Raw genomic sequence first — 18065 nt, 5'->3', positions numbered from 1 at the left:
GCCCTTTAATGTATCTATTACAGTTAAAATGGACAGCTACCATAAAACAAGAAGTTTAATCAGCTCTGGTTCACGCTGTGTTTCAGGTGCAATGTCCCTTATTCTGCTGTATCACAGCAAAATACATTTTTGCCTTCCCCAAGCTGCAATCAGTATAGTTTTCGCTGAAGGTGATGATCAAAGGTTGTTCCTTGACAACTGTAGCTGTTGGGAACTGTAGGTGGAACCATAAATGTCCACAGTGCCTAAGGTACTATAGGTAAAATTATTTCCTAGCAGGTTCAGGGACTTAGATAAATACCACTACATGGCACACATGTACTCACTTCCATTGGTGGATCTCAGGGAATGCTTATTAACTAAAACACTTCATTACCTACGACTTCTTGGATTTGGAATGCTTTTTGCGTTCCTCTTGACATTTTACCCTGTCTGCCAATATTTACCAACAGTGAGTGGAGATATTCAAAGAGAAAAATAAAGATGTTAAAATCCAAATTCTGTCAATTTCAGTATTAGTTTTTGCTGGGTTTTGTAGTTAATAGCTCTAAATGAGGTCAAAGAATTTTTATATTTGTTGTGAACTCATAAGTTCAAAATCTTTGCTTGTGCTACTTATCAAACTAAATCATGAATTTGTTAAAATATTATTACATTGGAGAAGAACCAGTATTCCCAAATAATCCTGCTCCTGATGTCTGCAGGTTTGGGGAAAAAAAGCTCTGTAATACAGTGTGCTTAATTTATAGCAACTTCTGAAGCAGACCTTAAAGCTAAGGTCTCATTCAGAGTTCAGTCTCAAACATGATGGAACTGCACAAGAAGACAATTGATGTAACTGTTGATGGTCCTTAGAACAAAAGAAGGAAAAGAAAAAGACATTGGAATGCTTCAAGTTCCTTAAAATCTCCATGAATCTGATGATAATGAAAGTTTTACTGCAGTCAAGTAGGAAAACTTCTCCACGTTTTTTTCAAGCTGCTTCTAACAGGCTTCAGCACTGATTTCCAGTGTCTGCTGCGAAGGAATATAGAAATCAGGCGTGACTGAGGTGCTCAGCTAGGCGAGGATCTTTGCGCAGCTTCTCTTCAAGAGCAAGGTATTTCTGTGGGGCAGTCTGCTTTTCCCTAGAACAAAAAGGGGAATATCAGAGGTAAACTGCAGCGGGACATGGAGTAGAACGTTTTACAGAATAGCTTTGGTGCCGAGTCCCTGGGGGGCTGACTGGTAGACCTCCCCAGGGCACTACTCAAGCAGTCATTCCCACTACCTGTTGAGCCTCAGCGCCAGAATCTGGATATGGAACGTGGTTTCAGAGCAACGGGCGAGGAAGTCATCCTCCTCCTCTGCACTGAGCTGATTCTGTTTTTCCTGAAACCACTGGTCCTTCTTCTGCTGCTCTTCCACCGCCTGTTGGGGGAGTGAGCAACCAGAAGTCAGGGTAATTGAGAGGAGAGCGAGGAACAAAGGGACACGAAAATGCAATTCAGAGTTCAGGGAGCTGAGATGAAGGAATCCACAAATCAGAGCTGGTTTATTTTCGTGGGGAGGCAGTACGTCTGAGATGAGGTCTCATAGAACAAGAAAACAAGAGGAAGCATAACATGTGGAACAGCGAGAGGCAGCAAAACCCAAATGCGTTGCCTCACTATAGTTAAGACACACTGGAGAACCAAATCAGCTCTGATTGAGATAGGGACTAAATTTCACCCTGGAGCTATATTGTTCTTTCATCTCACATGCTGCTAACAACAACAACAAGATACACAGGCATGTTTATGGCTCTCTTGAAGAGATCAAAGGAAGTTTGTTTCTTGCCTGCTGTCACAGAGATGTGTGTTACCCTCCTGCCAGTACAGAAGAAGCTCCAGTAACACGCACGTCCTGGAGCATGGCTGGGAATACCTTTTCCAACCGAGCCTGGATGATGTTAGCTTTATCAACGAGACGATGCTTAAAATCAGTCAGGCAGTCATCTCTGACACGGAGGGCCTGCGCCTTGGTCATTTTCTCGCTGTGGCCGATATGAATAAGAAAAGGTGCCAGGTAATCCAGATCCTGTTCCCCTTGACCCTGGACTTCATCCTCCATTGTGTTCTTCTGGCGGGGAAAGGACAGAGAGAGCCATGGTCCCATTTACCTGCTTCCCCAAACACCCTGTGATAAGGCAAAATAAAAGCAAAGGCCAAAACTCCACCCCTCCTCCAGGGAGGGAATAATGTTTCTTTTTCATATAGTTTGATCAAAACTACTGCTTTGCATTAGCTTTGCATGCCAATCCTTTCCCAATGGGTGTTTTATTCTGTAGTTTATTTTCTGTTGTCCTTTATAACATTTCTCTTAATTTCCTTGATTGTAGAGATGTCTCTTATGTGTTAATCCCTGAGGTGCAAGAAGGGTTCTACAAAATGCATTTGTATCTGGACAGAAATAGATTAGTGTCCTGGTTTGAGAGAAACAGGACTAATTTCTCTTCTAATGCTTGGGAAAACTGCACTTTTAGAAGACTCCAGTGTCTGAATTTGTGAAAATATTTACTTTACAGCCAGCTATGGTGTGTGGGTCTCAAGGTCTCAGTGTTTTTGAGCTCGCCAGGTGCGGGGATGAGGAAGAGCAAGACCCGGGCACTTGACCCAAGCTGGCCAACAGGATTATTTCATACCATCAACGTCACACTCATTATAAATTAGAAAGTTTGCTGCGAAGTTGGCTCTCTCCCTTGATGGCTGCCATCCTGAGAACTTCATGCCCTGGTGCCGGAGCCCTGAGCCCTTCCCTTCCTCCTGAAGCCGTAGCACTCGCAGTGTCCGACATTTGCTGTCCACTGCTGGGAGTGCACAGCTTCCTACTGATAGAATTGGCTGAGTATAATCTTTGCATATTCTGTATTGGTGTCGGGATCGATATCAGTTCTTTAGTGCTCTTAATGTTAATTATCTAATCTTATTCTATTAAATCTCTTTATAATTCAGCTCCTGGGTTTCCTTGTTTTTCCCGATTTCCTTTCCCAGGTGGGGACGGTTCATCGGGTGATAGAATGATTGTCTAAATGACAACAAATTGTTATGGGTCTCTCAAACTATAACAATTAGGACGGGGTATTTTGAGTGATACCAGCTTGTAGGCTGGTCAATAGCTGGTTCTTGGATCTTTGCCCCTGCTTGTGTTTCACACCAGAAGTTTGGCATGTAAAACCCAATACCACCTTTTATAACCTCTGTATTTGGGAAAGCTCAGTCTAAAAACAATTCACGAGAATCATCTTGAAGATCTTAAAAAACTGCACGTAATTATTCTTAAATCTTTTTGTATTTGTCCAAAACATTCATAAGGTATTAATTCCTCAACAGAGATCCTGGAACAAAATTAACTTTGCAAGTAATAATGAAAACCAAGAAAGCAACTGCTTCATATCACACAAAAAAGTGCGTATTTGCCTAATAAAATGAGCCCTGGCTAGAAAGATGCAGCTTGGAATCCATTATCGTACTCCCCCCATAATCCCTATTATCAAATAATCCTTGTTAATTATTTATTAACTAAACAAAATAAAACAGTAATCTTTCTTGGTAATGCGAGTTTTTCCAGAAAGTCAGAAGGTCACAGCACAATCATGTTCTATTTTCATGGGAAGTCAACTGAAGATGTGGCAATTTACACCTGCTAGGGATTTGGCCCACTATATTTTAGTGATAACAAAAAGCTCTTCAGATATAATTCCTCAGACAGAAAAATCTTCCTCTGGATTTCTTTGTGTACGTGTAATAAATACTGGGATTAACGCAGTCTACCTACCGTGGCTTCATACTGTTGTCTTCTCTTTTCACTCCTTTCGGTATCATAAATTGAAACTGACAATTTAACGTTAGTTTCTTCATTCTCACGGATCTTCAAAATATTTAACCCCTTCCAAAAAATCAAAAAGACCCCTCAGCTTTCCCACAAAATGACAGTACTTTTACATGCTTGACCTGCTAACAGAGCAGATGCTGCATACAAGAACTGTAACATAAGGTTAAATATAGAAGATCTATACAAATATGTTCATATCCTGCTGATAGATCAAGCCAATAGTGGGCTCGTTTTTAGATTGCCACTCTGTGTGAAATTCTTGAACACAATTCTTGGTATTATCTGTTTAGGAAGCTCTTCTGGAGTCATAGTCTTGCCACTACTTTTGAAATTGCACTGATAGTTTTGGCTTAGTTCTTTGTCTTAATAGGATATACAGCACAAGCAATGAGAATGTTTTGTCTGTTAATACATCAAGACTGAGATATTTGGCAAGGTAGTTCATGAGGTCAGAGTGAACTAGCTTCAAATTTCTGAAAGAAAAGACTTTTGCAATCTTGTTCTTAAATATTCCTAGTATTCTGTGCTAATATAGTTGAGCATTCCCTCTCCAGCTCCTTCAGGAGTTCCTCTTCCTCACAAAAACATTTAAAGAAAAATAAAATCCAATAGTTTTGCCTCCATATGCTTGAATGGTTGTATTTCTCATGAAGTAATTACAAAGACTTCTAAGAACATGGATTTGTTACACTGGTCACAGTGTGATTAGCAATACAAGCAATGTATTTTATGAAGCAGTTCTCTACAGTTGCTCCCACAAAAAGTCACTTCAATATTTTGGATAGGACTTCCTGGAAATGCCTAGCAACTAGATACAGCACTACATACAATATCCTTTCTTTTTGGTCTCGTTCCCAGGCAAAAGGCAGATATTTTTCGAGATGCCCCAATTCATATGCTGTCATTTGGTCTCTGGAACTGGCTTCCTCCCAGAGGATGAAGAGTAAGAGCAGGAGCTGGAAAGTGCATGACTTGCCATAAATATATTAAAGCCACATCTTTACTGAACAATGACTGGGCTGCAAGCTTGATAATTCAGCATGGAAACCCGCTTTGTGACACCAGAACTTTATTTTTACCACAGTTCATGCTGAGGATGCTTTGGCAACCAGTCAGCTGAAACCGTTTCCATGCCTGACCAACTTTAACAACAGTGTGGACGCCACCCTGTTACCTCTGCTTCAGATTGCCGGACTTGTTGCTTCAGCTGCTTCTCTTCCACTGTTAGCTCCTGCAACAATTTGTACAGATGGAGCGGCTTCTTGTCTTTCTCAGAGGACCCCGCCTGGAAGAGGATAAGCTAGTGAAAGACAGTAGCACTCTCTGGGTGCATGGAACCAGGTACTCCACTAACAGAAATGGGCACAATTCTGCTATAGTCAACAGAGTGACACCGATTTCCACCATTGAAACATCTAACCCATGGTCAACAGTTTATTGGACTTCATTTCAACCAGTAATGTGAGCCAGATGGCACATCTTGCACTTTGACGATGCTGCTGGTATTTGTTTGGAACCGGTTTTGCAGGGTTAGAGATGAAAGGACAGCACTCCAGCAATTGCATTCTGTGTATTGTCCCCAGTGGGAAATAGAAACTTTAAAAAAAATGTGCGTAACATCAAAAAATCCTGTATTTGCAATCTCTCTTTGATTTTCCTAATTGTGCAGCATCACTGCAAAGTTTACTGGCAGACTTCTGCCCCTGGTTACAGACTCACATCAATGATGTTAGTGGATTGACCTCCCTACCCCGAATGAGAGAATTTGGCTTAATGACTGCACTCCACTTTTTTTTTAGTATCTTTTATATAAGGCTATCTATCTATCAGCAATGCATTATGCCTCAGCATCTTGCTCTACGTCTGCAGGGTAAACTTGGGGCATTTAAGCAACTATGTGACCTAAGAAGTCCATGGCAGAATTGGAGCTAGAACCCAGGATGCCTGCTTCTGCGTCTCTGCTGTTGTCTCTTCTTCAAGAGAGAACAGCAGAGGAAATTTCAGCTTCCCTGCCATGAATCCACAGGACTGAGCCCAACAGTTGCCAAATGAGCATCTTGCAAGATCCCAGTGGCTGTGTCTACACTGCCTGATGACTGTATCTGGGAAGATGCCAGAGCAGGCCTTTCACGCCACACTACATCCTGCGTGTCCAGTCACTTCCAGCACGGTACCGCACCTTCAGGGACATTCATGTTGTCAGCCTGGAGGCTGTCTGTGAGGAAGGGGTGCAGATGGAGCAGGGGGACACCATGGAATATGTCATGCTTGTAGTTCTTCTGCTGACATTTCACCTCCCCTTTGTGTCTGGTGATGTAGAACAACTTCAAGATATAAGTATAGTTTTTCTCCATACCTGGTATGTGATGCACATTTCTGGGGTCATGATGATTTCATTTCCTTTCCTATCCTCTGCTGCTTTGAAGAAATCCTTCTTTGAGGCAGTAATGTATTTATCCTTGAGGTGATAGGTCAGATGGATCATCTCCTCTGTGATCAGAAAGATACGTTCTGCTACATCTTCATCTGCAGGCTTTTCTGGGTTTCTGTGGAAACACTCCTTGATTTGCTAATGAGGGGTGAAGAGAAAGAGATGGAAGCAGGTTAGACAACACAGAAAACATGCAAGATTTGCAGAGTTGGGTAAAATCCCAAGGTAAAAATTGGGCTTTTCTCCTGGACTATGATGGGATATCTTGGCCCGTGGTCCTACTGTTTTTTCCTGTGCCTTAGAAAAAAAAAGCTGCTTAAAGAAATGTAGAAGTCTCCTATTTGTGGAGCTGAGTATGCTCTCCAAGCTCAAAGTTAGCTTGGGATGCATCCCTGCCTGAGGGAACTGCAGGAAGCAAGGTATTTTGGAGCACAACAAAGTTTCTCACATTCCCCAACATAGGGAAGGAAAAAGGAGCATGCTGGGCGCTGGTCCAAAGGCAGGCCACTGCATGACTCTGTCTTGGCAGGTGAAGTGTCTGAGCCATACTGCCAGATGTCGGATTTCCTCCCCCTTCTGTTCTCTAAATCAGACATGACTGAAGGAAGAGGTAGATTACCTGCTTGTAACAAATCAGAGTGATAGGATACTTCATCAGGAACCTAAAATGTTATCAGTTTGGGGTCAGAACAGGAAAACATTTGACTAGTTTTGAGTCTTGTAAAAATTTCATTCCAAAATAATAGTCAAGCTTTTTTTCTTTCCTCTGACACAAATTTTCCAAGTCTTAGTTTCTTAGTGTCATTCTAGCTGCTCAGTGCAGTTCGTGACAACTGGCCACACTCTCTGTCTCTCTCTCTCTCTCAGGCAAGCAACTATGAGACACAGCAGCTGAACAAGGCTTGGACATCCCATCTGGAGCTTTGCCTTGGCTATGCCCACTGAACGTGAACCTAAAGCCCTAGGCAGTATGTTTTGCATAGTATAAATATCACAGTGACAGATATTTTTCTGTTCCTGCCTTGGCCGTACCACTATAGGCCGGGAGTTAATGTCAGTTCTGGTGCCAGCCAAGTGTATTTTCTGCCCTCTTTTGCCAAACTCCATGTGCCGGATGTGCAGGAAGTCATCCCGCCCCATGAAGTACTCTGTCATCTCAGTAGCATTTTCAACACGTTTCTGGAGGCCATCGACTCGCGCCTCATTGTAAAACTCCATTGTATGTTCAGTCTCTGGTTCCAGCGACATATAGGTGTGAGCTGAAGACATAAAGAGAGATTTTCAGAGTTAGCAAGCATAATGCGGTGAACACAAGTGTGCCCACAGGAAGTCTTGTTTTCTTCAGCAGCAAACAAATCAAATGCATGTAAGAATGTAAGAAGGGAATGTTATCTCCTCACTGCTGCGTACCAACATGCCACGGCCTAAGGATGGCAGGACAGCTTTGCAGGGCCACTGCCATCCTTACACAGTAAGGCAGTAGTGAGTGGAGCCTGGATCCTGCTCTTCCCAAACCGAGAATGAGCACAGCCTCTTGGGGTGAAATGCTGCTTTAGCAACAGATCTAATGCAGGACTTTCTCTCCCCCAGCTGTAGAACACTGAAAGACCAAACATAATCCTAAGGAGGAAGTTTCTACTTCTATCACCTCTAGTGGTAAAAGTAAATTATATCACCTTATATATGTGATAGGTATTTTTCTTGTTATGCTGTGGGGGAGCACTGTCCAGGACTGGAAGCCAACAACCCGATGCTGGAAGCCATGTTATTTATCCAGGTGATTCTTCCACAAGTTTGCAGCCCCCCGCAACTTTGGGCTTTTGCCACTGCTCGAAAGGATTCACATGAAGTCCCATCAGCTGCAGTGGCTGCCCAGATGAGCTGGAATACCTTTAAGACCGAGGAGGTGTCCTGGGCTGAAGTAATCTGTGGTCAGCTGTGTTTGTTTATTCAATTGTCTCATATCCAACATGTCTTCTCGATTTTTGAACCACTCCCTCACCTCCACTACTTCAGTACCTGGCAGGAGACAAAGGGTTTCACAACCTGTTTCACCCTGTTGGAGGTGGTAAGATTCATCTAATGAGCTCAGTGTCTGTGTGAGCACCTCGTGCTCCTGATACTGCCAGAGCAGACATCATATAGTCACTGGAATTGGCCCTGTGCCCACACGCATTTTGTAGAAGATCCTAATATACGTTTGAGTACATGAATTATACCTTAAGAGGGTTTATTCCTCTCCATCAACCACAACTAATGTAAGGAGGAGGTGGTACAGTGGATGGATATGGTTAGGCAAAAGAAATTCCATCCCAGATTTTTAATGATAGCGTCAGGAACGAAGAGAAACAAGATGGGGACATTACACTGTCCAAGAGGGCTGAGGACAGGACATTGTATGTCCAGTTAGGAACCTGCACAGTTTCTTGGACCAGCTGTTGAAGAAGAATGCTTTGGAGTACAGAAATATCCACAGTCCATGGCTGCCTTTTTCTATGGCTCCTGTCGACACCAATGGGAATAGTGATACTGTTGGATCAAATCAAACCGGTCTCCTGTTTCTCTGAAGACCAAAAATCGAAGCACCTGACCTGCGACATTGAACATCCTCACCATTGGGGTGTAAAATAGATTCAAACTTTCACAGGAACCCCTAGCAATGCTGAAAAGTTCTGGGGCTTGACAGCCAGTTACCATGATGAAGAGTTTGAAGATACGGTAGATAAGTCCCCCACAAACGTGAAAGGAGGATGAGAAATCACAAGAGAGACTCTGGCAGAAAGGGGACCACCTCCCCCTTCCCATCAGCACACCCTAGGCTGTGTTTGCTCAGTGCATTGAGTGTGTTCCCTCATCCCTCTTACAGTCTAAGTCTGCGTAGATGGTGAGGCGTTTCACCAGACCATTTCCATTCAGGTATGGTGCCCATTTCTCCAGTTTTGCTTTCTTGTACAGGATCACCTTCCTCCCCTGGGAACAGCGGGTCTCAAACTCTGCAGTGGGCAAGAGAGGTGTCAGAAAAATTTACTCCCTTATATTCAGCCCAAGGAAAGAGAATTCAAGAGGGAGAAAACCATGGTCTAAGAGAAACCACACATTTCTTGACTACGTTCAGCCGCCAGTAAAGCTGTTCAGACCCTGCCTGCTGTGCTTTAATGTTATAATAGTATAATAATTCTTTTCTCTCCCAAATCAAATGTTTGATAATGCAGGGGCAGTGCCTTGTGCATAGCAGTAACTGAAAGTCCATCCCAGGCAAAAACCATTCAGCTAGCAGGAAAACACATTGTGTGTGTGTGTGTGTGTGTGTCCCCAAGGGGAAGAGAGGGTAGGCATTCACACCAATAGCTGTGGCTGCACTTTGCTGCTGTACCTTGTCCATCCTGAATGGAGAACTCTTGAGTGAGATAAACAAATGTCCCAGATTCACTAAAAGGTTAGCTAGGGGGGCAAGCAAAATGCAAAGGAAGAATACATACCTCTGGGAGATATCTGAATTGGGGCTACCCACGATGGTGGCATGTCAAAACTCATGTCTTCCTCCTCCTTTTCCTGCTGAAAGGGAAGCAGAGACTTGCATCGCTGGCAGCTTCTCCTACTGTGCCAGGAGGCATTTTGGCTCTACAGAATGTGGTGCAGCGATCACAGCTCAGCCAGTGCGAGTCTGTGCGGGTCTTGGGGAACACAGTGGCGCAGTTATGAGAGCTGTGTCAGTCACACACAGCTTGAGGATAGAGGTAAGCAGCACACTGCAGTTTATGTGGAAAGAGAACTCTACTGCATTCCCGCACTCTCACTAGCACAACCCTAATGAAATTATCTCCTCCTGGTTAACGCTCATGCTGGATAGGAGATGAATGTGACAATTGTCATTGAAGCCAGTGACCAGCTTGTTTTGTTTTCTGTAGACCATGGAAGGCACTTTGCTCCCCAGTTATGGGCACAGGCTGAGAAGGATAGATAACAGGAGGGAACGTAGTGTTATTGGCGTTCCTCTATCCCACTGTGCTGGTGCAATGCCTGCTTTATCATGCTGTGTTCTCCCACCAGGACCGACATACCATTTTTTCCTTGCAGTACACAGCATTTTTTGGTATATTAGAGTACATACTTTATTTCTACATCTGGTTGTGTCCTGGTTTGAGTGACACAGGACTAATTTCTCTTCTAATACTTGGGAAAACTGCACTTTTAGAAGATTCCAGTGTTTGATTTTGTGAAAATATTTACTTTACAGCCAGCTATGATGTGTGGGTTTCAAGCTGTCAGTGTTTTTGAACTCACCAGGTGCGGGGATGAGGAGGAGCGAGACCCAGGCACTTGACCCAAGCTGGCCAACAGGATTATTTAATACCACGAACGGCATATTCAATATAAATTAGAAAGTTTGCTGCGAAGTGCTCTCTCTCCCTTGATGGCGGCAATCCAGAGAACTCCTTGCCCTGGTGCCGGGGCCCTGAGCCCTTCCCTTCCTCCCGAAGCCGCAGAACTGGCAGTGTCCCACACTTGTTGTCCACTGCTGGGAGTGCACAGCTTCCTACTGACATAATTGGCTGAGTAAAATCCTTGTATATTTATAATGGTATTTGGATCAATTTTGGTTCTTTAGTGTTATTAATTATCTACTTTTATTCTATTAACTCTGTTTATATTTCAGCCACCGGGTTTCCTTATTTTTTCCCAATTTCCCCTTTCTGGGTGGAGAGGGGTCATCGGGGAGAGAATAATTTTTTAAACAACAATAAACTGTTGTGGGTTTTCTCAAACCCTAACAGGTTGGCAACTCCACCTAGCTGCCAGGAGACCAGCATGCTGACCAGCAGAGAAAGCGTGTCCAGAAAAAATCCAGTTTGGATTTTATTTTCTGAATTATTTCATCCCAAAGGTCAATACACTGGAGGCCTACGGAGATCCCTAGCCACTTAGGACACCAGAAGTACCACCTGGTGTCCCACTTCAAAAAGCATCAGAACTATTCAAGATTGAGAAGGAATCTGAAGTGCCAACCAAAGCTTAGCTCCAGCAATAGTGATCTGACCTGGAGAGGGCAGCAGGCAGGCAGGCATGTGTGGGCCTGTGAACACACCAGTTTGATACAGCATCCCCACTGCACGAAAGCCATCCTTTGGGTCCTTTGGGTCACTCACCATATCATCCATCTCCTTGTCAGATAACTCCTTTTCCTCTTCAGCACCTGGGAGCAGCTGAAGAGGCTTGTTGCTCCCTGAAAGCATAATTTCCCAGCGGATAGCGTCACCCAAGTCAAAGATGAGATCCTAGGCCATACAGAAGAAATCCACTTAACTACAGGGCAGTTACAAGGGCCCAATGCTAAACTAAACGCTGCTCCTGCGTGTCTGCGGTGCTCTGGACCTGGCTGGGCATCAGAGAGTTAAAGGACTCTAGACAGACCTCAAATCTCAGTGAGGTAGGCTCATCAGACCCTTGGCTGGCTGGTGAGACACCAAAGACTGCTCCTGTGCCTAGAGGCCTGCAGACCCCTTTCTTCACGGTGCCTCTGTCACAGATGAGAGGAAGTTGCTGTAAATGGTTCTGCCTCCTTCCTCGGGGCATGATGGCCCCAAGGTCAAGTTGCTCTAACCCAGACCCTTGCCTCCCGGACTTTATATCAGCTGGGGAGTAGCTGAGGTGTGGGGAGACCCTAATTAAGATTTTTCCTGCTTTTAGCCACGCTTGACGGGCTGAAAACATCCTCTGCCTTAAAAGCTGTTGTTTGAGAAAATGGGTGTCCAGCCAGCTTTAAAAGCTGATACTCTGGCACTGCAGGGGTTTAACAGGTGCGATCTGTATTTGCTAGCTCAGGGATGTCCTGGAGTAGTTCCAGAGTCAATGTAACCAGAGCAACGTGACCAGAGTCAATACAGGGAATGGCAAGTGGAAACTGGGATCACCACTGATCTCGGACTTCCCCAGGACTCAGGTTAGCCCAACTGTCCCTCCCAGGCACAGGGTGCTTAAGGGCTCGTTACCTTGCAGCCATTCCAGCAGTCCTGCATGTTCACCCAGTAGTTCCTGTGGTTCCAGACACTCTCGATCCCAAGGAAGTGCTCATCCGTGGTGCTGTGGCTGTTTCCCGTGAAGGGGTTGATGAAGAAGGTCTCAGGAACCTCCTTCTTGCCAGAGAGAACTAAAACCCATGCGTGCACCCGTAAGCCATACAAAGGGTCACGCTCAGGCTTCTCCACTTCCTGTAGCGCAGAGGACAGAGCAGTAATTATTGCCATTTTATTGCCACTTTTGTCCAATCCAATGGCAATCTTATTCTCTCCTCTGCCCACTTCTAAAAATCTCCAGGCCCTTAACACTCTTTAGAATAGTGATGTAGTGCATCCCCAGTACATATTCCTGGGCCAGCACACACTGTGTTCCCAGAGGCCAGGTGCTCATGGCCATGATCAGGGTTGTGTCGTACTTCATGGCAGAGGGTGGTGACCTCCTTTCTTTGCTCAGCTCTTGCTCCTGCAATTTACAGTGAGGTGGACCTCACTAACTCACCGTGACCTTCTCCTCTTCTCTTTCCTTGTTCTTTTGAGCAGCTTCAGTTTCTGCCACCTTCTTGGCCTCCTGCTGAAGCTCAAACTTGCTCTGCAGGTCTGGTGGGGGCTTAACTCTGTACTTGTTGGACTTCTTCATCCTCTCTTTTGGTACCTGCCTCCGGAAAAGCAGGGTATTGCTATGAAACCCAGCAGACATCAAGAGAAGGGAGAAAATGTAGGGCTTACAGGTACCTCCCAGTCCCCAACCCTTGGCAGTTTGCAGTGTTGGACCTGCTGAGGAGGAATTCAGTGAAGCCAAAGGGACCTCTTAAGGCACTGTGGAAAATCATTCAAAAGATCCCTTTAGTGAGGTCCCCGCTTGGTACAGACTGAAACCCAGCGTGGACCTGAAGCTGTTCCCCTTAGCTCAACCCAGGAGCTCATTGGAAATGAACAGGCTGAGCACGCATGCTGGGCTCCTCCTTGCCCGCTCACTGCAGGTCTCACCTCCTGTGGCTTCCTGAGCAGTGGGCACAGCTCTAGAGTCTCGTCCAGGGTGCATATCTCGCGGGTGGCATACCCATGCACACAGTAGGCATCATACCCGGCCCCGATCAGCATGGAGCACAGCAGCACGCTGAAGTCAAAGCAGTTGCCTCGCTGGTATCTCAGGATGGTTGTTGGGGAATAGAGCGAACTGGGCTTGAAAGAGAGAGATGCATGTTCACAGTGCTTGTCTTGTGAAGCTGAAACATGCACCAGGCAGAGCGCAGGAGAGAGAGAGGGCTTTGCCTGTATCCCTGGGCTCTGCAACCACAGGGAATCTGTTATATAAAATTCCTATATGAGCCACAGACCCCAAAAATCCCCTCCAAAGTGATCTGGGAAAATTCTGACCCCAAATCTGGTGACAAATTTAACTATGGGGAGAGATGGGCAGGATAAACTTGTCAAACTGCGGAAAATCTAATGCTAGCCACAACTCTGGAGTGGGGCTTACCTTCATCTCTAGCTGGTCTGTCTGCAGCATTTCAAAGTAAAAAACCCATAAGCTAAGTTACAGTTCAAAGGAGGGAACATATTCCCTTCTGGCCCTCACCAGTGACCAAGCAAAGGGATCAATATGCACATATGGCATATAGAGAGGTTCTACATAGACAGTCTGCTCCCATACCTCATACATCAAGGCAGTCTTCATCTGCTAAATGTAGACACATTCTCTGTGGTTGCAAAGTGCCAGAGTTCCTCTTGAGAACCTGGGACTCTTGGGACACGCTTGGAGCTGGTGTAGATTATTTGGGGCACTCTGCAGGGCATCAGCAGTCCTTGTGAGCAAAGACTGTGCTCTCTTTGCCTTAGCTGATTCACACCAGCCAAGAACTTGCCCTAACTGGCATCATCCCTTCTTGCCAGTCTAGAAATCTCCCTTTAGCCACCCCAAAATATTCCCAAAACTGGGACAGAAATGTCTAAAGCCCCTAAGAACTGGTCAGTGAGGTCAAGCATCATCCCCTGGGCATTATATGCTCCTTTGTTCCAAGGCCTCTTGGTCTTTGGAGGGGAAGCTTGTGTGCCATTGCAACCCACAGCAGACCATCTGGTCATCTGGGGTGACTGAGCAAGGTCAGGTCCAACCTTGTAGAAATGGTGCTTAGTTGCTTGACAGGTACAACACTGCACTGTACTGGGATTATGGATCCAAACAGAGCGCACAGGGCCTGGGAAAATCAGGGGGTTGCCTAAGTAACGAGGTCAAAGACCTTTGTAATCCCAGGCACCAGGGTTTCCGCATTGCATCCTGCCGAGAGGCTCTTCGGTCACCTCCGTCATGGGGCTGTTTCTGATGGGACTGCAGCCCCTTTCTTACCGGTGTGATAGGGGACTCAAGGTGCTCCATGGTGAGGTAATCAGAGACAAAGCTGGCACAGCCATCCCAGTGGTATAGCTCTGTATAAGGCAGCAAGGTTGGCCTCACCGTTGTGCTCACAAATTTCTGTAGAGCAACAAGACGACTTTGGTAAGCCAACAGATGCCTGGCATAGTCTCCTGTCCAAAGCCATCCTCGGACCACCTCTGGATGTTGCAGCTCACATTCAGGACCTCCCTAAAGCATATCAACAGCATCAATAACACTCCTCACCTGTTCCAAAATGTAAATCCCATAGGGTTGAGAGGCCGTCTGCTCATCTGTGGCTCAAACTTCAAGCTTATCTCAGACACATTACAGATGCAAGCCAGTTCTTTCAGTTTTCAAGCAAGACAAATAACTACTGCCCTTTCCAGTTTTTACATCCTCCAGCATTCTTTGCCTCACATGTTAATGATATAATAAATGTTGGGGAAATTTGGTCCAAAGAAGCAACTTCAGATGCCCGGGGGAGCATCAGGTCCAGAACTAGACAACAGTTGTGCAGCTTGGGCCCAGTCCTAAACAAAACCACACCACAAACTTCCACATTTACTTCCTTCCCTGCAACTTCTGGGAAGTTCAGAATAAGACCTAACTCTGGATCCAAACTCCATATCTGTGACTGAGCCTGACCCTTAACCATTTCATGTGTTTCTTTTACTTTATGTTTCTGTGGTCTCTCCTGCTTTCTAAGTGTCGTATTGCAGGCCTGAGAGCTGCCTGCAGCCTACACGGCACCACCACTGTGTACGTGGTACAACAAGCTTGTGGATTTGGACTGCTGGGGTGTTCCTGGGGTGCTGTGTGCCTACTCAGGGTGCTGCGGACACAACAGCAAGCGGGTTCCCATTTCCTTTGGCCAGGAGGGCGGGTGGGAAGGGATGCTGTTCTTTTCCAGAATTTGGCACTACAGAAGCTGAGTGCTCCCTGCGCTGTGGCCCAGCCCCACACCATTCCATACCTCCACACCACACTCGTTGACTGGGTGGAGGAAGAGCGGCTTGCGGTCAGGGCAGAGGTGAGTGTACTGCTGGAGGAAATGGTCAGCAATGTGCAGCAGCTTCTTTTCCTTCAGGGAATTTGTCTTGTACGAGGACGGTAACTGGGACGTGTCAATGGAGCTCCAGTCAAAATCACTACCAGGGCAGGAGGAGACAGACAGAAACAGGTAATAAGCCGGGAGCAATTTGGGCAAGATGACCTGCTATCAAAACATGGCAGGGGCTCCCTGTTTCCCAGGGAAAAATGGGGATCATACCCAAGGAGATTATTTTGACATAGCCAAGCTTCTCTGGAGTGATGGTAAGCTGACATATACCCAGAGGCTCAGGCATCTTTATATAGTGTCATGATACAGCAGTGAATGAATGTACAATGAAGTGAGTTACCCTGTTTTACTCACACGTGCCCACAGACACACCAGGCATGCGAAACTTGCTTCCTCCCCTCCCTGTGCCAGGGGACCACATGTGCCATCCACGCATGCACAATCTCCCCATGGGCCCCACAGGGACCGTCTCTGCTCATCCCAGTAACTGAGAGACACATGTGACTTACAGTACATCACTTGGAACGCAGATTTGCTCCATGGACACCTTTGTCTCCACGTCCTGGAGGTTATCACTGATCTCCAAAGCCTTCAGCTCTTCTTCTTCTCTTTGTTCCTCTTCCTCCTTCTCCTCCAGCACCTCCATTCTGCCTCCTCCTGGGGACTGCAGGAATGCATGCATCAGGGTGAATTCAGGGGTGGGACCGAGATATACAGCAACACAGCAACACTCGCACACTGGCCGCAGTGATTTACAATCATAGAATGGTTTAGGTTGGAAAGGACCTTGAAGATCATCTCGTTCCAACCCCCCTGCCATGGGCAGGGACACCTCCCACCAGCCCAGGTTGCTCCAAGCCCTGTCCAACCTGGCCTTGAACACCTCCAGGGATGGGGCAGCCACAGCTTCTCTGGGCAACCTGCGCCAGGGGCTCACCACCTTCTCAGGCAAGAATTTCTTCCTCATATCTCATCTAAATCTCCCCTCTTCCAGTGTAAAACTGTTCCGCCTTGTCCTATGGCTCCAGTCCCTGACCAAGAGTCCCTCCCCAGTTTTCCTGTAGCCCCTTTAGGGACTGGAAGGGGCTCTAAGGTCTCCCCGGAGCCTTCTCTTCTCCAGGCTGAGCAACCCCAACTCTCCAAGCCTGTCCTCCCAGCAGAGGGGCTCCAGCCCTCACAGCATCTCTGTGGCCTCCTCTGGCCCCGCTCCAACAGGTCCATGTCCTTATGTTGAGGCCTTCAGAGCTGGAGGCAATACTCCAGGTGGGGTCTCCCCAGACCAGAGCTGAAGGGCAGAATCACCTCCTTGAATTCAGTAAGTAAGCATGGCTGAGGCAGCCAGAAGTGCGACAGTAAAGGGTGAGCACTGAATTAGAGTTTGGGCTGGGCTTGGTAAATAAATGGCTGCATGTTCTTGGGCCCCCCGAGCGTGGGGGAAATGGCAGAACAGAGGGAGCCTGCCTCAGTGGGGCATAGCACATCCCCCTGTGGTGAGTCTCAGATCGTGGTGCAGCCCCTGATTCCCATGCTTGTGTCAGTGCTGCATCCTCCATCCTGCCCTGGGTGCTGCCGGCTGGAAAGCAGCTCCAGACATCACTGGGCACCTGCGGATGGCCCATGCTGTCCGGGCATGCTCTGAGATTGGCGGGTTGTGCAGGGGCCTTGAAGGGAGGGGGATGTTTTGCAGCAGAGTCAGCAGCCTCCAAGGACAGAGGACTGTTTATATTATTTATTTATATCTCAGGGAGGTTGGGGGCTGTTTGTTTCCCCCTCCTTACGGTCAGGCTGACCTCACGAGAAGCAGACAGCCAGAGGCAGGCACAGACCTTGCACCGGGGGAGGGGGCACCGGGCGGCGAGACGGGAGGTTGTCCCGGGCCCCAGCGCTGCTCCCCGGCCTCTGCACCACCCGACAGTCTCCCACCCCCGCCGCCCCTTCAGCCCCGCGGCTCCCGAGGACGGCCGGGCTCCCCTGCCCTCCCACCGCCTCCCCGAGCCTCACCGCCGCCGCCTTCCCGCTGCCGCCGGGCCCGTGACCATGGCAACGCCCGCCGCACAGGTGGCCTGGGGCCGTGGCGGGGCCTGCGGCCTCCCCCCGGCTTTCCCCGGGGCCTATCGCTGCTTCCCCCCCGCGGGGCCTACCCCGGCCTCTCCCGTGCCTCTCCCCGGCCTTCCCCGGGGCCTACTGCTGCTTCCACCCCGGGACCTCCCCCCGGCTTCCCACCACCCTGGGCAGGCCGCAGGCCACCCCCAGGCCGAGGGTTGCCCCTGTGCCCCCCAGGAGCTCCTCATGTCGCCATCCCGCACTCCCTCGGCTGCTCCAGTCCTC

At 47.3% G+C, this 18065-nt stretch overlaps 1 protein-coding gene across 1 annotated transcript; it reads right to left on the bottom strand.

Moving 5' to 3' along the window:
- Positions 1 to 1036: 1036 nt before the first annotated feature.
- Positions 1037 to 16419, bottom strand: DRC7 (dynein regulatory complex subunit 7; the record flags this gene model as incomplete). The annotated part of the gene is made up of 17 exons (XM_082489654.1): positions 1037 to 1127; positions 1271 to 1410; positions 1906 to 2100; positions 3796 to 3906; positions 5027 to 5137; positions 6209 to 6421; positions 7316 to 7542; positions 8174 to 8302; positions 9148 to 9276; positions 9763 to 9838; positions 11431 to 11559; positions 12274 to 12492; positions 12800 to 12952; positions 13288 to 13482; positions 14648 to 14773; positions 15651 to 15890; positions 16252 to 16419. The coding sequence occupies 17 exons, from the start codon at positions 16417 to 16419 to the stop codon at positions 1037 to 1039; spliced, it is 2652 nt and encodes an 883-aa protein (XP_082345780.1).
- Positions 16420 to 18065: the final 1646 nt, after the last annotated feature.

This window comes from Vanellus vanellus, assembly GCF_965231255.1.
Source record: "Vanellus vanellus genome assembly, chromosome: 12".
NCBI lineage: Eukaryota > Metazoa > Chordata > Aves > Charadriiformes > Charadriidae > Vanellus > Vanellus vanellus.
The sequence above is the reverse complement of the archived record's forward strand: the minus strand, read 5'-3'. Positions and strand labels throughout refer to the sequence as shown.